Raw genomic sequence first — 17,082 nt, forward strand, 5'->3', positions numbered from 1 at the left:
TCCGGGTTGTTCTTGGGTGGAGCCTAAGAGAAGACCTATATTTCTTTCTTTCTTTTTTTTTTAAATAGAGATGGGATCTTGCTGTGTTGGCCAGGATAGTCTCTAACTCCTGGCCTCAAGAAATCCTCCTGCCTAAGACCTATATTTCTATTTATGTTTCAAATGAGAAGTGAATTTTCCTCAAGCCAGGGTCTAATGGTGTTCAAATCCATCTGTGAACCCGTTCCTACATCCAAATGGAGGGTCCTGGGACAGAATGTAAGGTGGATGGCATACAGGCAGAGATGGTCTTCACTGGGCCATCACTCAAAAGCTCTGTGGCTTTGTCTGTTCTGAACTTAGGTTTCATCCCTGGGATTCACAGTCAGAGTATATTTTCTTGGGCTTGATCAGGCATGCAGTATAAGTATACCCTTACCCTGGAGATTATCTTAATGCTGAATGTGGAGGCATTTTCTGTGGTGCTATTTGTCATCGCTAAAGAAAGAATCTCCTAATTTATTTTACTGTGTGTTTTTTAAAATTTGTATAAATTTAAGGAACCAGGTGCGATGGCTCACACCTGTAATCCCAGCACTTTGAGAGGCTGAGGCGGGTGGATCAACTCAAGTCAGGAGTTTGAGACCAGCCTGGCCAACATAGTGAAACCCCACCTCTACTAAAAATATGAAAAGTTAGCCAGGCGTGGTGGCAGACACCTGTAATCCCAGCTACTTGGGAGGCTGTGGCAGGAGAATCACTTGAACTCGGGCGGTGGAGGTTGCAGTGAGCTGAGATCGTGCCACTGCACTCCAGCCTGGGCAATAGAGTGAGACTGTGTCTCAAAAAAAAAAAAAAAAGATTGTTATTGTTTACAAATGATATGGCTTTCTATCAGGAGATAGATGCTTACTAACTGGTTGAATTTTGGGAAACTCAGTGGCCGACATTGACTAATGGGCAGGGACAGACTGTGTCAACTTTCCACAACATTGGAGATGGTTTTTTGTTTTCTTCATCTGTGGAACAGGAATGGTAAAATCGCCATGGGGTGCCCAGATATGTGGTTAAACATTATTCTGTGTCTGTGGGGGTGTTTCTGAATGAGATTATCACTGGACTTGGTAGAATTTATAAGGCACATTGGAGCACAGTGGCATGATCTTGGCTTACCATGATCTCCACCTCCTGGGTTCCAGTGATTCTCGTGCCTCAGCCTCCCGAGTAGCTGGGATTACAGGCATGTGACACTATACCTGGCTAATTTTATATTTTTAGTAGAGATGGGGTTTCTCCATGTTGACCAAGCTGGTCTCGAATTCCCAACCTCACGTGATCTGCCTGCCTCAGCCTCCCAAAGTGGTAGGATTACAGGTGTGAGCCACCATGTCCAGCCTGACAGCTGTCTTTTCTGGCCCTTGGACTCTCATTAAAATGTTGACTCTTTAGATGTTGAGCCTGCCAGCTTTTTTCTTTTTTCTTTTTCTTTTCTTTTCTTTTTTTTTTTTTGAGATGGAGTCTTGCTCTGTTGCCTAGGCTGGAGTACAGTGGCACGATCTTGGCTCACTGCAAACTTCCACCTCCTGGGTTCAAGCAATTCTCATACCTCAGCCTCTGAGTAGCTGGGATTACCTGCGAGTGCCACTAATCCTAATTTTCATGTTTTTAGTAAAGATGAGGTTTTTCCATGTTGGCCAGGGTGGTCTTGAACTCTGACCTCAGGTGATCTGCCTGCCTTGGCCTCCAAAAGTGCTGGGATTACTGACGTGAGCCACTGCACGTGGCACGAGCCTGCCAGCTTTTGGACTGTGTATACCACTGACTCTCCTGGTTCTCAGACTTTTGCACTTAGACTGGACCCACACACGAACTCTCCTGGGTCTCCAGTTTGCAGATGGCAGCCTCCATAGCTGCGTGAGCCAATGTATAAATATTCTATCTGTGTAACAATCATTATATATCTATCATCATCCATCTGTCTATCACTTTGTGATATCATTATATACCTATCATTATTCATCCATCATTGTCTATAATTACTATCAATATATATATCATTATTAGCATTATTATTCTATTATTTTTTTCTGGAGGATCCTGACTACTATAGCTTCCATGCTCCTATCTTTTTGTTTGTTTGTTTTTTGAGATGAGTCTTGCTCTGTTTCCCAGGCTGGAGCGCAGTGACACAATCTCGGCTCACTGCAACCTCTGCCTCCTGGGATCAAGGAATTCCCTGCCTCAGCCTCTTCAGTAGCTGGGATTACAGGCACCTGCCACCACACCTGGCCTAGCAAATAGCCTATAATAATAATGACAATCTTAAAGAAAAAGGGGAAACTAGAAGACTCAGGCTACCAAATTTTAAGGGGTTCTATAAGGTCATCTAAAGTGTAGCATCCTCACAAGTGGACACAGAGAGCCACTGAGCAGAAAACAGTGTGTAAAATACATCCGTGTACACTCAGTCCCTTCACAGTTGGCAAAGGCTGCTGTGTGGATTAAGGTGGAATAGAATGTCTTCTCAATAAATAACATTGGACCATAGGGTTACATGTAGGAAAAAATAAACCTAAGCTTATTTTCACACCATTAAAACACCGCTTTTTAAAATCCTATTATTATACATTTTGATTTATTTTAAAAATTGAATAAAAATATAGTCATCCTTCGCTATTCCTGGGTGATTGGTTCCAGGAAAGCCCCCTCCCCATAAGATAGTAAAAACTGCAGATGCTCAAGCGTCTTACATGAAATGGCATAGCATTTGCATATAACCTTGTACATCCTCCTGTATAAACCAAATCCTCTCTGGATTACTTATAATTCCTGATACAGCCTACACACCACTTCATTTGTGTTAATTCAGCACAGTTTTGCTTTTTGGAATTTTGTGGAATTTTTTTCTCTGAATATTTTTTATTTATCGTTGGTTGGATACACAGCTGTAAACCCCACAGATATGGAGGACCCACTGCGTATTTATTGTGTGAAAGATGATGTTTTGATAAGTGTCCTCGTGGAGACGAGACTAACAAGAGCGATGACCCTGCAGATGCTTCATCTTGGAATTACTCTGCGAGCTTTCCAGGTCTGCAGAGAGTAAGAAGAGCACGTGTCCATCTGATTCACGATCGTTGGAACCTCCTACGTGCTGCATATCCGGGTGGAAATTGGAGTCCCAGAGACAAACCAGGCTCCACCTGCTTCCAGAAGCTCCCAGTCCAGGGGTGAGAACCCATTGGAGAACATATGGGGTTATGTGGACACAGCAATGATAACACCAAAAGTTTAGGCAAAATAAGGGTCACATTACCTAAAGCATGAGACATGTTTATTTAAAGAGGAGAGAACTACATTGAAATTATAAAAAAAATTTTAAGTTTTACTGATGACAGAAGGCTGAAAGATAGTCAGAGGGAAGGTGGAACAGCACGTGTCTAAGTGCTGTGTTAAGAGGGAGCCTCTTGTATGTCTGGACTTGTGAGTTTCTCACTGTGACTGCAGCCTCAAGTAGGACCAGGAAGTAAGCCAGTTAGTTTGGAGGGGTGGGCAGGGGTCAAGTAAAATGGAGAATTGTGTGTTAAGCAAAGGAGTGTGTTTTCGGTCCAGCAGGCAGTGAGGACCGCAGACATTTGTAAGCAAAAAAGAGCCACGTTCAGATTCATGGTGTGAGGAAGAGCGATCCCCTGAGACACAGACTCACGCCTTCAGGTCCCAGCTGCTGTTACACTGGAGCTGGCAAGCCGGGTTTGAGTCAGGGCCATTGTCTCCCTAGAGGACCCCTCAGGGCCTGTCTGTGGTGCTCACGGACAGGAGACAACTTTCAATCTGGGCTCCGCATTTGGGAGTTCCATGTACACACTGGTTTCTGCTGGGGGTCTCTTGGGCCTCTGAGATGGACGAGCATTTTTTCTCTGTGTGAAAACATCGTGATCCAGCTGTGCGTATGTCACCTCCTGAGGGTCTTGTCCATCAGAGTCCTGGAGAGAGGGAAATGTTGACGGAGGGAGGGGCTCACATTCTTCGGGACTATTAGGGAATAAGACCCCATCCCCGAGGCTGGGCCAAGGAGGACCTACCTCCCTGTTCACTGTTCTGTCCACCGCAGGCTCTTGGTCCTTTACTGCAGCATCTGAAGGAGACGGAAGTCATCAAAACACCTGGGAGGGCCCTTCTGGGTCCTCATTTCATGTACAGACACCAACACACAGGGGGAGGCCATGGGTGCCTGAGGCCCCTCCGCTGCCAACAGCCTGACTCACACATTCTACCTCTCTGAGTACAAGGACCCCTCCCATGAAGAGCTCCCAATTCCCATCCCATTGATTCTGTCTCCCACTTTCTGCCTGGCATGGAATCTTCTCCTGGATGTCAGTGGCTGCAGGGATGTGAGGATACAGTTCAGAATCAGGCAATGGTCTGTGAGCTGAGGGCAGGGGCAGGGTGTCTGGTGCTCTCTCTAGAAAGCCCTGCCTCTGCGGCTCCTGCCTTGGGCCAGGGACCGTCCTGCCAGTGAGGAACACACACCTGTGTGCTCCATCCTGCTTCAGCACATGGCCCTGAGGTCTCTGGTCTCTGCTTCATGAGACTTACTCTTTTTCGTGGACCACCAGCGATGAAGGAGAAACAAGAGCAGGATGATGAACAGCATGATGACCACTGAGGACCCAATCAGAACGTGCAGGTGTCTGGGGTTACCTGGAGGAAGACGGGAATCCAAAAGAAGCTGACCACATCAGTTCCTCTTCATGGACTGTCTCTCATCTCTTCATTGCCAGGTAACCACACACAACGTCTCTTTAGTACAAGCACCCAGATGGCGGGAGACCCGGCTTTCTCCTGCTTTCTCACTTACAGTTCTCATAGTAACCACAGAAAGAGCTGATGATACAACTGCTTTGGTTTAGATGTTTGATCCTCTTCAAACCTCACATTGAAATTTCACCCCCAGTGTGGGAGGTTGGGCTTAGTGGGAGGTGGTTGGTTTATGGGGTGGATCCATCATGAATAGATTAAAGCTGTCCCCATGAGACGAGATTGGCAAGTTTTCCCTCTACTAGTTCCTGGAGAGTTGGTTGTGAAAGAGAACTTGGAAGCTCGATCACCCCTCCGCCTCCCACTCCCTCTCTTGCCATGTGATCTCTGTGGTCTCTGCACACACACACTCACTTCTCTTCTGCCAGAATGGGAGCAGCCTGAGGCATCACAAAAAATAGAGGCTGGTGCCATGCTTCTAGTACAGCCTGTAGAACCGTGAGCCACACACATCTGTTTTCTTTAGAAGTTACCCAGGCTCACGTGTTCCTTGACAGCAACAAAAATGGACTAAGACAGCAACGTCCTGAGATCAGGAGGAACGTCTCAGAACAGCCTGGGCTCTCCTCCTGCTCTTTCTAGAGGAGGGTGTGATGCAGTCCTTTAGCCCAGTGCTTCCTGTGGCTCCAGGGTACAAAACCCAGGCGGGGCTGCTTTTTGGTTCCCCCAGCTACACTGCATATGGGGTGACTCCCTATGTCTTGGGTAGCTTTTCTGAACCTCAGGGGACTGGCTCGCCCTGAAAGGTAGGCTTCTGCCGTCACTTGCTGCTGATCTGTGAGTAATGAACCTGCTTTATGTAATTTATTCTGTCTGTGCTCTGTCTCCCTGGAGTGACTGTCAGTGATAGAAACTGGCATGGCCCCAGGTGCAGTCCAGGAGGTGTTCAGAGTCTTCTCCAGGAAGACTGGATGGGGACTGATACACAGTGAACGTGCTTTACAACTTCTACATCCACAATGCTCTTGACTCAAACAAATTACATTCTCCAAGAAAAGAAAAAAAAGTGAAATCAAAATCAAAAGAAGTGAAGTAGAACTGTCTTACATGGAACAGCCAGGAAATAGTGCGGAAGCCTGTGGGCAACGTGTTACTTTTTGTGATCTCGTGAGACGTATAATAGGTTGCTGGTCTACCTGAGAGGCAGGGGGAGGAACAACCCCCTCCATCATCTATTGCTTCAAAATACAGCCTGTCCTTCTGTGAATTAGTAGGAAAGGGGACCAGGAGATAGTGCTGGCACTGGTCTCTGAGTCCAAGAACTGAGCTCACTCCAAAGAATATTAGTTTTCCCCTCCCCATCATGTGTCTGTATCTCCACACGTGACTGGAAGTAGGGGTGAGGTGGGGGTTTGGGTGAGGGGGCAACTTTTATGCCATGAATAGAGCACTTTCTCTATTTCAGGACCTGTGCTGGTGGGTTCAGGGCTTTCCCATTTTCCATATGATCTGATGCTTTCCAAATAGGGAAGAGGTTCTAGGCTGATTTTCTAACGTATAAGATTAGGGATCAAAAAAGTAATTATAGAGAAGTAGAAAAATGATGATTGGAATTCAGGTGCCTTTGTCATTTGTGTGTGTTATATAATATTTACGTATTTTTTAATTTTAATTTTTGAAATGGAGCCTCCCTGTGTCACCCATGCTGGAGTGCAGTGCTGCAACCACGGCTCACTGCAACCTCTGCCTCCTGCGTTGAAGTCATCTTCAACCCAGGAGGCAGAGGTTGCAGTGAGTGATTGCGTCGAGCCAGTGATGGAGTCAAAGTGTACGTGCGTGAGCTCAGTTCTGTCTTACTGCAACGCTCTTGCTCTGCTGAGTCAGCCAGGGTTGCATCATGACCCACAGGAGTTAATTCCTTGGCAAGTGGAACTTCTCTAAAACGCCCCACCCTCATCAGATGTTCCCTTTCTTTCCCTCTCCAGCCCCCCAGGCATTTATCCTGCAGTTAGGAATGCAGGCAGAACAAACACTGCATTTTTTCCTGAGAAGGATGTCAGATTTGCAAACATTCTTCTAGCCTCAAGGAGGGAGGTCTCAGTTGCAGAAAATTGGAGGGTAAGAGACTTCACTGAGCCCTGCGCTGGCCCCAGATCCCTTGCACTGTTGGAGTGTCTGGGGTTCAGAGATGGTAGAAGACAGGTCCTCAGTCACAGAGCTGGGAGGTGCTGAGCCAACGCTTGAATCCAAGGCTTCCGCCTCCCCAGGTTTCCTAAAGCAGAGACAAGAGGGTCCTTTACTCACCAGTTTTCGAGCTTGGTTCAGTGGGTGAAGGCCAACCGCTTGTAGGATTTCCTAGAACACGGGACAGGAGAGAGGTGTGGCAATGAGAATGCCTGTCTTCTACTCAGCAGAAATCTGTGAGGTCGGTTCATGGCCAACACTCTGTTATCTGATGTTGGGCCCTGGCCTGGGAGTCATGGGGTCCTCTGCTCCATAAATTTTGTATGTGATGCCCACTGTCTTGAGAATTCAAGGTATAACAAGAAAACAGGGACATCACACTACCTGACTTAAAAATATGTTACAGAGCCATAGTAAGCAAAACAGCATGACGCTGGCATAAAGAAAGGCTCATAGAACAGTGGAGGAGAATGAAGGACACAGACATAACCCATGCATTCACAGCCAATGGCTTTTTTTTTTTGAGATGGAATCTCGCTCTGTCACCCAGGCTGCAGTGCAGAGGTGCAGTCTCAGGTCACTGCAACCTCCGTCTCCTGGTTTCCAGCAAGTCTCTCGCCTCAGACACCCGACTAGTGGTATTACAGGCGCCAACCACTATGCTGAGCTAAGTTTTGTACTTTAAATGGAGAAGGGGTTTCACCATGTTGGCCAGGCTGGTCTCAAACTGCTGGCCACAGGTGATCCACCTACCTTGGTCTCCCAAAGTGCTGGGATTGCAGTTGTGAGCCACCATGCACAGCCCGTCCAGTGGACTTTGACAAGGGTGCCATTGTGAGTTTGAGACCAGCCTGACCAACATGGAGAAACCCTGTCTCTACTAAAAATACAGAATTATCCAGGCATGGTTGCACATGCCTGTAATCCCAGCTACTCAGGAGGCTGAGGCAGGAGAATCCTTGAACCTGGAGGTGGAGGTTGTAGCGGGACGAGATGGCACCATTGCACTCCAGCCTGGGCAACAGAGTGAGACTCCGTCCCAAAACAAAACAAAATAACAAAAAAACAAGCAAACAAATGAAAAACTAGAAATATAAAGAGCTCAAACAACTCAATAAAACAAATAATTTAAATAAGAGCAAAAGCCATGGACAGACATTTCTCCACAAACAACACATACAAATAGCCATCACGTCTATGACAAAGTGCCCAGCATCACTCATCATCAGAGAAACGCAAATGAAAATCACAAGAGTTTTGATCTCACCTCATTAAAACGGCTTTTATTTGCAAGACAGACAAAGCAAATGCTGGCAAGAAGGTAGAGAAAGGAGAACAGTGGTACCCTGTCGGCAGGAGTTTAAATTTTTTTTACGGAAAAAAGTGTTGAAGGTCTTTATAAAAAAAAGTAAGAAGAGGCCAGGCGTGGTGGCTCAAGCCTGTAATCCCAGCACTTTGGGAAACCGAGGCGGGCACCTCACTTGAGGTCAGGAGTTTGCGAGCAGGCTAGCCAACCTGGCGAAACCCTGTCTGTACTAAAAAATACAAAACTTAGCCAGGCGTGGTGGCGTGCACCTGTAATTTCCAAGGACTTGGAAAGAGACTAAGAAAACATGCAACTCTTAGTTACAGAAAAAAGGAAAGCTTTTAATTCATTCATGTTTCCTCTATTTATGAACTGCCATGGTTTAGCTGAGGTCAATGACAAGGAGGGCTCTTGTGTCAAAGAGGGAAAATTCCTGCTAGGGAGGCAGAGGTAGGAGAATCCTGTGAACCCAGGAGGCGGAGTTGCAATGAGCCCAGATGGCGCCACTGCCCTCCAGACTGAGCTACAGAGGGAAACTCCATCTCAAGAAAAAAAAAAAAAAAGCTAAGAAGAGGATTTTCACAGTATCCAGCCATCTCACTACTGGGTTTACACCCAAAGGAAAGGACATCAGTGAATCGCAGTGACATCTGCGTTCCCACGGTTGGTGCAGCCCAATTCACAATAAGCGAGGTGTGGAGTGAACCCGCCTGCCCATCAGAGGATGGGTAGATAGAGAGAATGTAGCACATAACACAGAGTGGAGACCCCTCCTCCATAAGAGCAATGACATCCTGTCACTTCCAGCCACCTGGATGGAACTGGAGGGCATGACACAGATTGCCATTTCTCACCTATCTGCAGGAGCTAGCAGGTGGGTCTCATGAAGATAGAGAGAATGGTGGCTACAGGGGGCCAGGAAGCGACGCGGAGAGGGTAACAACAACATAAAAGAATATAAATGTATCCATGACCACTGGACTTTATACTTAAAAATGGTAAAGGTGAGACCGGACGCAGTGGTTCATGCCTGTAATCCCAGCACTTTGGGCGGCCGAGATGACGGACCACAAGGTCAGGAGTTAAAGACCAGCATGGCCAACATGGTGAAACCTCATCTCTACTAAAAATACAAAAATCAGCCAGGTGTGCTGGCGTGAGCCTGTAATCCCATCTACTTGAGAGGCTGAGGAAGGAGAATTGCTTGAAACCAGGAGGAAGAGGTTGCAGTGAGCGAAGATCATGCCACTGCACTCCAGCCTGGGCAATGGAGCAAGATTCCATCTCAAGAAAAGGTAAAGGCAGTAATTATACAGGTATATTTAACCTCAAGAAATATTTTTCCAAATGAAAAGAAAAGGGCATGGGGGTTGCTGGTGATGACGTCTCTCTGTGGGTGAGAGGCCAGGATGGGCTTCTGGGAAATGGGTGAGGTTGAGGGGCGGAGGGAACCTCTGATCTCCCCAAACTGAGCCCCGTCTCCCCTCCTCTGGGCCTGTCCTGACCGCTCTCTCCATCTGCCTGGGTGCCCGGAGCCCTGAACGTGGGCCTCCATGCGGGCCGTGGAGCAGGGCTTGGAGGTGCCCTGTCTGCCATCGTGCCCCTGACCCCGCCCTCACACCCAGGCTTCGTCTTCTCTCTGCATCTGTCCATGCTTCCCTCCATCATCAGCAGGAAGTTCCTCAGCTGTGGCTCTAGGATCATCAGACATGGGACAGGTATGGGGTTTGCTCACCTGTGACAGAAACGGACAGTGGGTCACTCGGGGCTGACCACCTGTAGGAAGAGTTACTCAAAGAGCCGAAGCATGTGTAGGTCCCTCCGTGGCTGGCAGGGCCCAGAGGGAAGTGGGCCTGGAATGTTCCATTGATGCTCCGCACTGCAGGGAGCCTGAGTTCAGGGGCCTCCCCATCCCGGGATAGATGGTACACGTCAAATGAGGTGCTCGAGCTGCAGGACAAGGTCACGTTCTCTCCTGGTCGAACCGTGGGGCCCGGCTGGGCTGAGAGAGAAGGTTTTCCGTATCGACCTGGAAGGAGAAGAGGCAGTTTACTGAGGAGGCTCTTCCCTGTCACAGCTCCTTCACACCTGAGCTGAGAACTCACGCCCCTGCTCTGTGAGCTAACGCTCTCTCACCCTCCAGCCCGTCTCTCTTCATGTCTGTTTTCTACTTCTACCTTCCCTGACTCTCTAGGTCTCTCCCCTCACTTCCCCACCCAAGGTAGGTTTTCTATTTCTTGCATTGTTTTATTCTCTCTGACTCTACTTCGATTCGTGGACTTGATCTTTTTCCTTTAATTCTGAGTCTCTCACTTTCTGTCTTGTTCATAACTTTTGAACTATTTCTAACTATTATGTATGTCTCTATTTCTGTATTTGGTGTTTACAAAATATCGATCATCTATATCTATGTATCATCTATCTATGTCTCTGTCAATTATCTTTCTATGCATCAATCATCTATTATCTATATCTATGTATCATCTATTATCTCACTGTCTGCCTATCTTTATTTATCTATCATCATCATCATCTCTACATATCATTTGTCAAGCAATCATCTATGTATTTATAACCTATCTATGACCTGTCATCTACCTATTTATCATCTATCTCTCTCTATCTCTCCATCTATCATGTCTCTCTCCACCTCCTTGTCTCTCTCTGCCTCTCCGTCTCTCTAGTTCTCTTTGGAATCTCTGCAATCCGTCCCACATCTCCATCTTTCTCTCTCCTTGTGCCCCTCCCGCAGGGCCCTGATTTTAGGGCTTTCTCTGCTCCCTTCCATCATTCCCTCCACTTCTCTGCCCTCTTTTCTCTCTCTTTATGTGTCTGTGAGTCTCTCAATCCTCTTCCCCAGCTCATTCTCTGTGTGTTTATGTCTTTGCATTTTGATAGTGCTGTTTTCCCTCTGTGTCTCTCAGTAATCTTATACTATGTGGGGTTATGTGGAATATGAGCCTCATAATCCAGTCTGGGGACCCCAAGTACACACAGCACACTGGGGTTAGTGTTCCGGGGCCATGTTATCCTGGGTCGATTACAGATGCACTGCACAGAAGGCAGACGTGTCAGAATAAACACGGTGTCTGTAGGTGCCGCAAGGCCTGAGGCCAGAGGGCCCAACTCAGGTCAGAAGTCTGGGTGTCTTTGGGTTCTCCTGGTAGAGAACACTTTGTGGAGGAAATGCAGAAATAAAACTTCTACCCTGTGCCAGGTGTCTGAACAAAGCCAGCATGGAAGGACACCTCTCTCTGGGACATGTTTGTCTCCCTGTCTGTCCCCTTTACCTCTTTCTGTGTTTTCTCACTCCCTGTATGGCCCCCGTGTCTGTCCTCTGTTATGACGTGTGGTCTCTACTTGTGTCTCCTGTTTCTCTGTCTCAGCTGGTACAGACCTCACCAAGTCAGTCTCTCTCCATAAGAACCCCACGCTCATTTTTTTCATGAGCACATGGGGCTTCCAACTCCTGGATCATTTACTCTGTGTCCCAGTGACAATGAGAAGAATGTCTGGATACTCTCACCTATGATCACGATGTCCAAGGGGTCACTGGGAGCTGACCACTCATAGAGGGAGTGAGTGACAGAACCGTAGCATCTGTAGGTCCCTGCAAGGCCAGGCAGCGTGGAATTTATGAAGAAGTTGGCCTGGGAGCCCCCATCATGGGGTTCTCCAATGCTGCGCAAGAGATTCTCAGAGATCCCCTTTCTGTGCAGAAGGAAGTGCTCAAACACGACATCTGACCAACATTGCAGGATGACCGTCTCTCCCAATTTCACCAGGGGACCTGGGAGGGCCTGGAGGGAAGGTTTTCTGTGGAATCCTACGAAAAGAAATTGTGAGTTTAGCCGGGGGCTGTGGCTCACGCCTGTAATCCCAGCTGTTAGGGAGGCAGAGGCGGGAGGACAGCTTGAGCCCAGGAGTTCGAGACCTGCCTGGGCTATATAGCGAGACCCCGTTCTCCACAAAAAGGTAAAATACAAAAAGACAAAAAAAAAAAAAAAAAAAAAAAAAAGAGATTGTGAGTTTAGAAGGCGTCTCCCTTTCTCATCCCATCCCTGGGACCTGGAATGAGTGAGGCGTCCCCTCCCCGGTGTCTGACTCTCTCTCCCTCTCTGCGTCTCTGCGCTCTTTTCTGTGCCCGTCACCCTGGTGCAGGTCCCTCCATCTGTCTCCCTCCCTCTTCTCTGGCTCTGTCTCTAGCAGCCCCCGACTCCTTCCCACTGGGCTCAGCCTCGTCCCTTGGGCTGTGGTTTCTGTTTCCCACTAATGTCTCTCTTCCTGTCCATGTGAGGGTGGAAGAGGAACCACAATAGGCCGCACGTCCAGGCTCTGCACAGCCTGGTTCAATCTGTTGTGGACAAAGTGGCATCCCTGGCAGGAGGTATGAACTGATGAGTAAGGCGGGCACCAGTGTCCACACACCCTGTTCCTGGTGGGGACTGGGAGCCTCTCCTGCCATGTCTGTGCTCCTCCATGGTCCCAGCTTCCACAGGGCGGCCCCTGGTGCTGGTTCCAGGAGCATCGACCCCTCCCTATGTGGATCGAGCCTGGTGGTGGCCTCAGCATCCCACCCTTGCTGACCTCGGGGTAGCCACCCTTCTCCCGGTGTGGGGTCTTAACTTGTCCTTGCCCTGGGTTCCTGTGTTGTCTCCTGTTGCTGCTGTAGAAAATTATCACAATATGGCAGCAGGAGAGAACGCACTGAGCCCTTCCACTTCTGGGGATAGAAATCAGACCCAGTTTTCCTGGGCTAAAATCAGGGGGTCTGCAGGGCTGTGTTCCCTTTGGAGACCCGGGAGAGAATCAGTTTCCTTGTCTTCTCCAGCCCCTAGAGGCACCTGCATTCATGGCTCCTGGCCGTCCTCCACCATCAGAGCCCGCAGTGGCTGCTGGAGTCTCCCTCCCACTGCGCTGCTCTAATCCCCACTCCCCTCTTCCTCCTCCTCTCACGTGGGCCGTTGTGATGACACTGAGCCCAGCTGGACAGTCCAGGCAGCCTTCCCATCTCAAGGTCAACTCATCCACAACCTGAGCTCCATCTTCCCCTTCAGACCCCTGCCCTGTAACAGAAACAGTCACAGGCTCCAGGGATGAGAATGTGGCCATCACTGGGGACAGTTATTCCTCCCACCACAGCATCCACTTCCCTGTATTCAATCCCCTTTACCCCAAATACAGTCAGGGCCTGGGTGATCGGACCCTGACGGACACCCCACCAGAAGCTCTGGGATTCAGGAGGTGGGACAGTGAGAAGCCCAGACAGGAGCCCTCTGACCTGTGACCATGATCTTCAGGGGGCTGCTGAGTGCCGTCCATGGAGTGGGGGAGTCTGGGTGAAAACCCTGACATCTGTACGTCCCTGCGTGTGCTGTGGTCACAGGGCCCATGAGGTAGCTGTCCCGGAATATTCCGCCCTGGAAGTCAGGATTGAGGATCCTGTCTTCCTTGTACAACCTGAACGTTCTAAACCGAGAGTAACGGTGACAGCGAAGAGTCACGTTTCCTCCTCGAGGCACCACAGCGCTGGGCCAGGCAGACAGGGAGGGCGTGTCCCGACCACCTGGGGAGAAGGAGGCGTCACCTTAGACAGGAAGATGTGGAGCCGCCCCTCCCTCCCTGTGCTTACCAGATTCTCTCCCTTTCCACGTTCCTGCCACACCTGCCACACCTGGGTGCTCAGAGCTACAGGAAGGACCCATCCTGCACAGACATGGTGTCTGCCTATAACAAACTTGTCTGCAGAGAAATTTGAGCAAGTGCTGAATGAGGGACTCTTAGTAGATTTTAATACTGCAAAATTGCTTTCATAAAACAACACGAAGTAGACATGGGCTGCAGGGCACGTCCTTTGCGAATGGAGTATCGGCCACTGCGTGAACCACAATAAACAACGGAGCCCCCAACAGAGGACTTAGAACGTGAAGCTCATGGCTGGGGTTCCTCCACCTCTTCTGGTAGAATGCCAGCAGCCACACGGCAGCCCCTCCCGTCATGGAGATGCTGGAGGGTGTGAGTTACACCTTTGTCCTCAGAGGGTCGGCCTTCCCTAGCACTGCTTCCCTCCCTTCCTCTGCCGGTGACACGACTTCCTCCCCGCACACCCCAGCTTGGAGCACCCCAGTCTCACCCCAGTCCCCGCAGAGCTTGACTCAGCCAAGGGAAGGCAAGGCTGGGAAGGGCTGGGTCAGAACTGTGGGCCGAGCACCCCAGAGCCCCCTCTTCCTAGTTTATGAGAGACTCCCCCACAGGACTTTTATTCTGTTTCAGGAAACTCCCTTATGTGGGGAGATGACACCCTAAGGTCTGGGGAAGGACTCACCGTCATGTGGCCAGGCCCCCTGGACCAAGAAGAACTCTGGAAAGAGAGATCATGATGGACGATCCATCTGCACACACACCAGGCCTGCACTGCTGCCCTGAACGGCTGTGTGCTTTGGCAGCCAGGCCCTTCTTAGGTTGAAGGTAAACTCAGCCTCGCTGCCCATCTGACCCCAGACAACAGGGCTCTTGGCTGTGCAGAGGCCCAGCCTCCAGGCCCAGGTCTGTACCTTGAGGCTCTTATCTCCACTGGAGGCAATATCCCTACCCCAGGCTCATATCCCCACCCCAGGCTGATATCCCCAACCCAGGCCCCTATCTCCACCCCAGGCCTATATCTCTGCTCCGAGCCCATATCCCCACCCCAGGCCCGGATCTCTACCCATGGCTCCCTCCCTCGATTCCCTGCAGGACTCACCGACACACGCCATGCTGACCACCGTGAGCGCCATGGTGCTGCCTGTGCAGACCGGCGGCCGCGCCCCAGCCCCTTGAGCAGCGCACAGGATGTTGCTTGGCGCCCCGCCCGTGCAGTTGACATGCTGACCACATCATGGGACGGTGACGTACGCAGGCTCTTTCCGCCTCGCATGAGGCCCACTCGGTGTTCGGTCAAGAGAGGAACATGGCTTCCTGGAAACTGTTCTGACCAGAATCGTCACCTCGCCTCCTTCACCATGACCAACTCAAAACACGTCTCCATTCCAATCTCTCATGCACGACGTGATTGAATCTGTGCTGATATTGAAGACTTTTGATGCATTTTTGTTTTTATCTGAGATTCAAACTCTTCTGCATGTGTAGTATGCAAAATATCTAATAGGCATTATTAGCGTTATTAGAGTAATTGTGACAAAAAATCACTAGTATTTTTCTTGCTTGTATTTCTTGTACTAAGCCAGAAGCAGTTAAAATGATTTAAATTCTCAGTGAATGACTTTCCAGTTATTTACAGTCTTAGAAGTGTACTTTATTAGCAAAAACACAACATGTAAATTCTAGATTTTGTAGTTTTATCTAGAATTTGTCTCATAACCCAAAGCCAGAGTCCAAACTAATGGTTCTCTCTCTCTTTCCCTCATTTTAAATTTTACAGGAATATCCAGTAACATAATGCTATAGAAAATCAAGTTTCCCCCTGTACTTTGGGAGGCTGATGAGGTGGGTGGATCAACTGAGATCTGGAGATTGAGACCAGCCTGGCCAATATAGTGAGAACTTGTTTCTACTAAAAAAAAAATTAGCCAGGCATGGTGATGGGTGCCTGTAATCCCTGTTAGTTGGGAGGCCGAGGCACAAGAATCGCTTGGAGCCAGAAGGCAGAGGCGGCAGTGAGCCGAGATCCCACCACTGCACTCCAGCCTGGGTCAGAGAGGGAGAGTCTGTCTCAAAAACAAAAACAAACAAACAAAACAAACAAACAAACAAACAAAAAACAAAGAAAAGAAAAGAAAGAAAAAGGAAAACAAATAGCCTCTAATAAGAAATTATTAGGCTACCAAATGTTAAGGGGTTGTATAAAGTCACACAAACTGCGGCATCCTCACGAGAGTGGACACAGCCAGTGAGCAGAAAACAGTGTCTAAGACACATCCGTGCACACACAGGCCCTTTAGAGTTGACAAAGGCTGCCATGTGCTTTAAGGTGGAATAGAATGTCTTCTCAATAAATAACACTGGACCAAAGAGTTACTCGTCTGAAACGTAAATGTAAATGTATTCTGGCCTTGTCAAAACACTGCTTCTTTTTTTATCTTTTTAAAAATATTTTTATTGTAAATATTTTACGATTTATTTGTAAAATTAACTAATAAAAATTACATACAGTGTTCCTTTACTCCTCTGGGTGACTGGTCCCAGGATCCTCACTCAGATGCCAAAATCTGCAGATGCTCCAGCCTCTTTCATGAAATGGCTTAGTGAGTGCATATCACCCTGCACATCCTCCTGTATATGTCGGATCCTCTCTAGATGACTTATAATTCCTCATACAGGCTACGCACAGCTTCACTCGGGTCCATTCAACATAGTCTTGCCTTTTGGAACTTTGTGGATCTTTTTCTCTGAATATTCTTTCTTTATAGTTGGTTTGATACACAGCTGTAAACCCACAGATACGGAGGACCGACTGTGTATTCAGTGTGAAAGATGATGATTTGATAAGCGTCATTGCGGAGATGAGACTAACAAGGCGATGACCCTGCAGATGCTTCATCTTGGAATTACTCTGCGAGGTTTCCGGGTCTGCAGAGAGTAAAAACAGCACGTGTCCATTTGATTCAAGGTCCTTGAGAATCTCTTACGTGCTGCATCTTTGGATGGAAATTAGAGTTCCAGGGCCAAACCAGGCTCCGCCTGCTTCCAGAAGCTCCCAGTCCAGGGGTGAGAACCCAGTGGAGAACATATGGGGTTATGTGGACATAGCAATGATAACACCAAAAGCTTAGGCAAAAATAGAGTCACATTACCTAACTCATGAGGGCAGACATGTTTATTTGAAGAGAACGACATCGAAATTATACACAAAAAGA

The 17,082-nt window shown here is 48.5% G+C and overlaps 1 protein-coding gene across 1 annotated transcript; it reads right to left on the minus strand.

Annotated features, from left to right (window-relative positions):
* Positions 1-3,584: 3,584 nt before the first annotated feature.
* On the minus strand, positions 3,585-15,060 carry LOC101053728 (killer cell immunoglobulin-like receptor 3DL1). Its single transcript, XM_074385962.1, is given in 11 exon segments — positions 3,585-3,766; positions 3,769-3,805; positions 3,807-3,962; positions 4,062-4,114; positions 4,576-4,680; positions 7,042-7,092; positions 9,963-10,256; positions 11,754-12,053; positions 13,509-13,793; positions 14,553-14,588; positions 14,970-15,060. Coding segments are annotated over 11 exon segments (1,428 nt in total). The 5' UTR covers positions 15,004-15,060; the 3' UTR covers positions 3,585-3,689.
* Positions 15,061-17,082: the final 2,022 nt, after the last annotated feature.

This window comes from Saimiri boliviensis, chromosome 14 (assembly GCF_048565385.1).
Source record: "Saimiri boliviensis isolate mSaiBol1 chromosome 14, mSaiBol1.pri, whole genome shotgun sequence".
NCBI classification, from domain to species: domain Eukaryota; kingdom Metazoa; phylum Chordata; class Mammalia; order Primates; family Cebidae; genus Saimiri; species Saimiri boliviensis.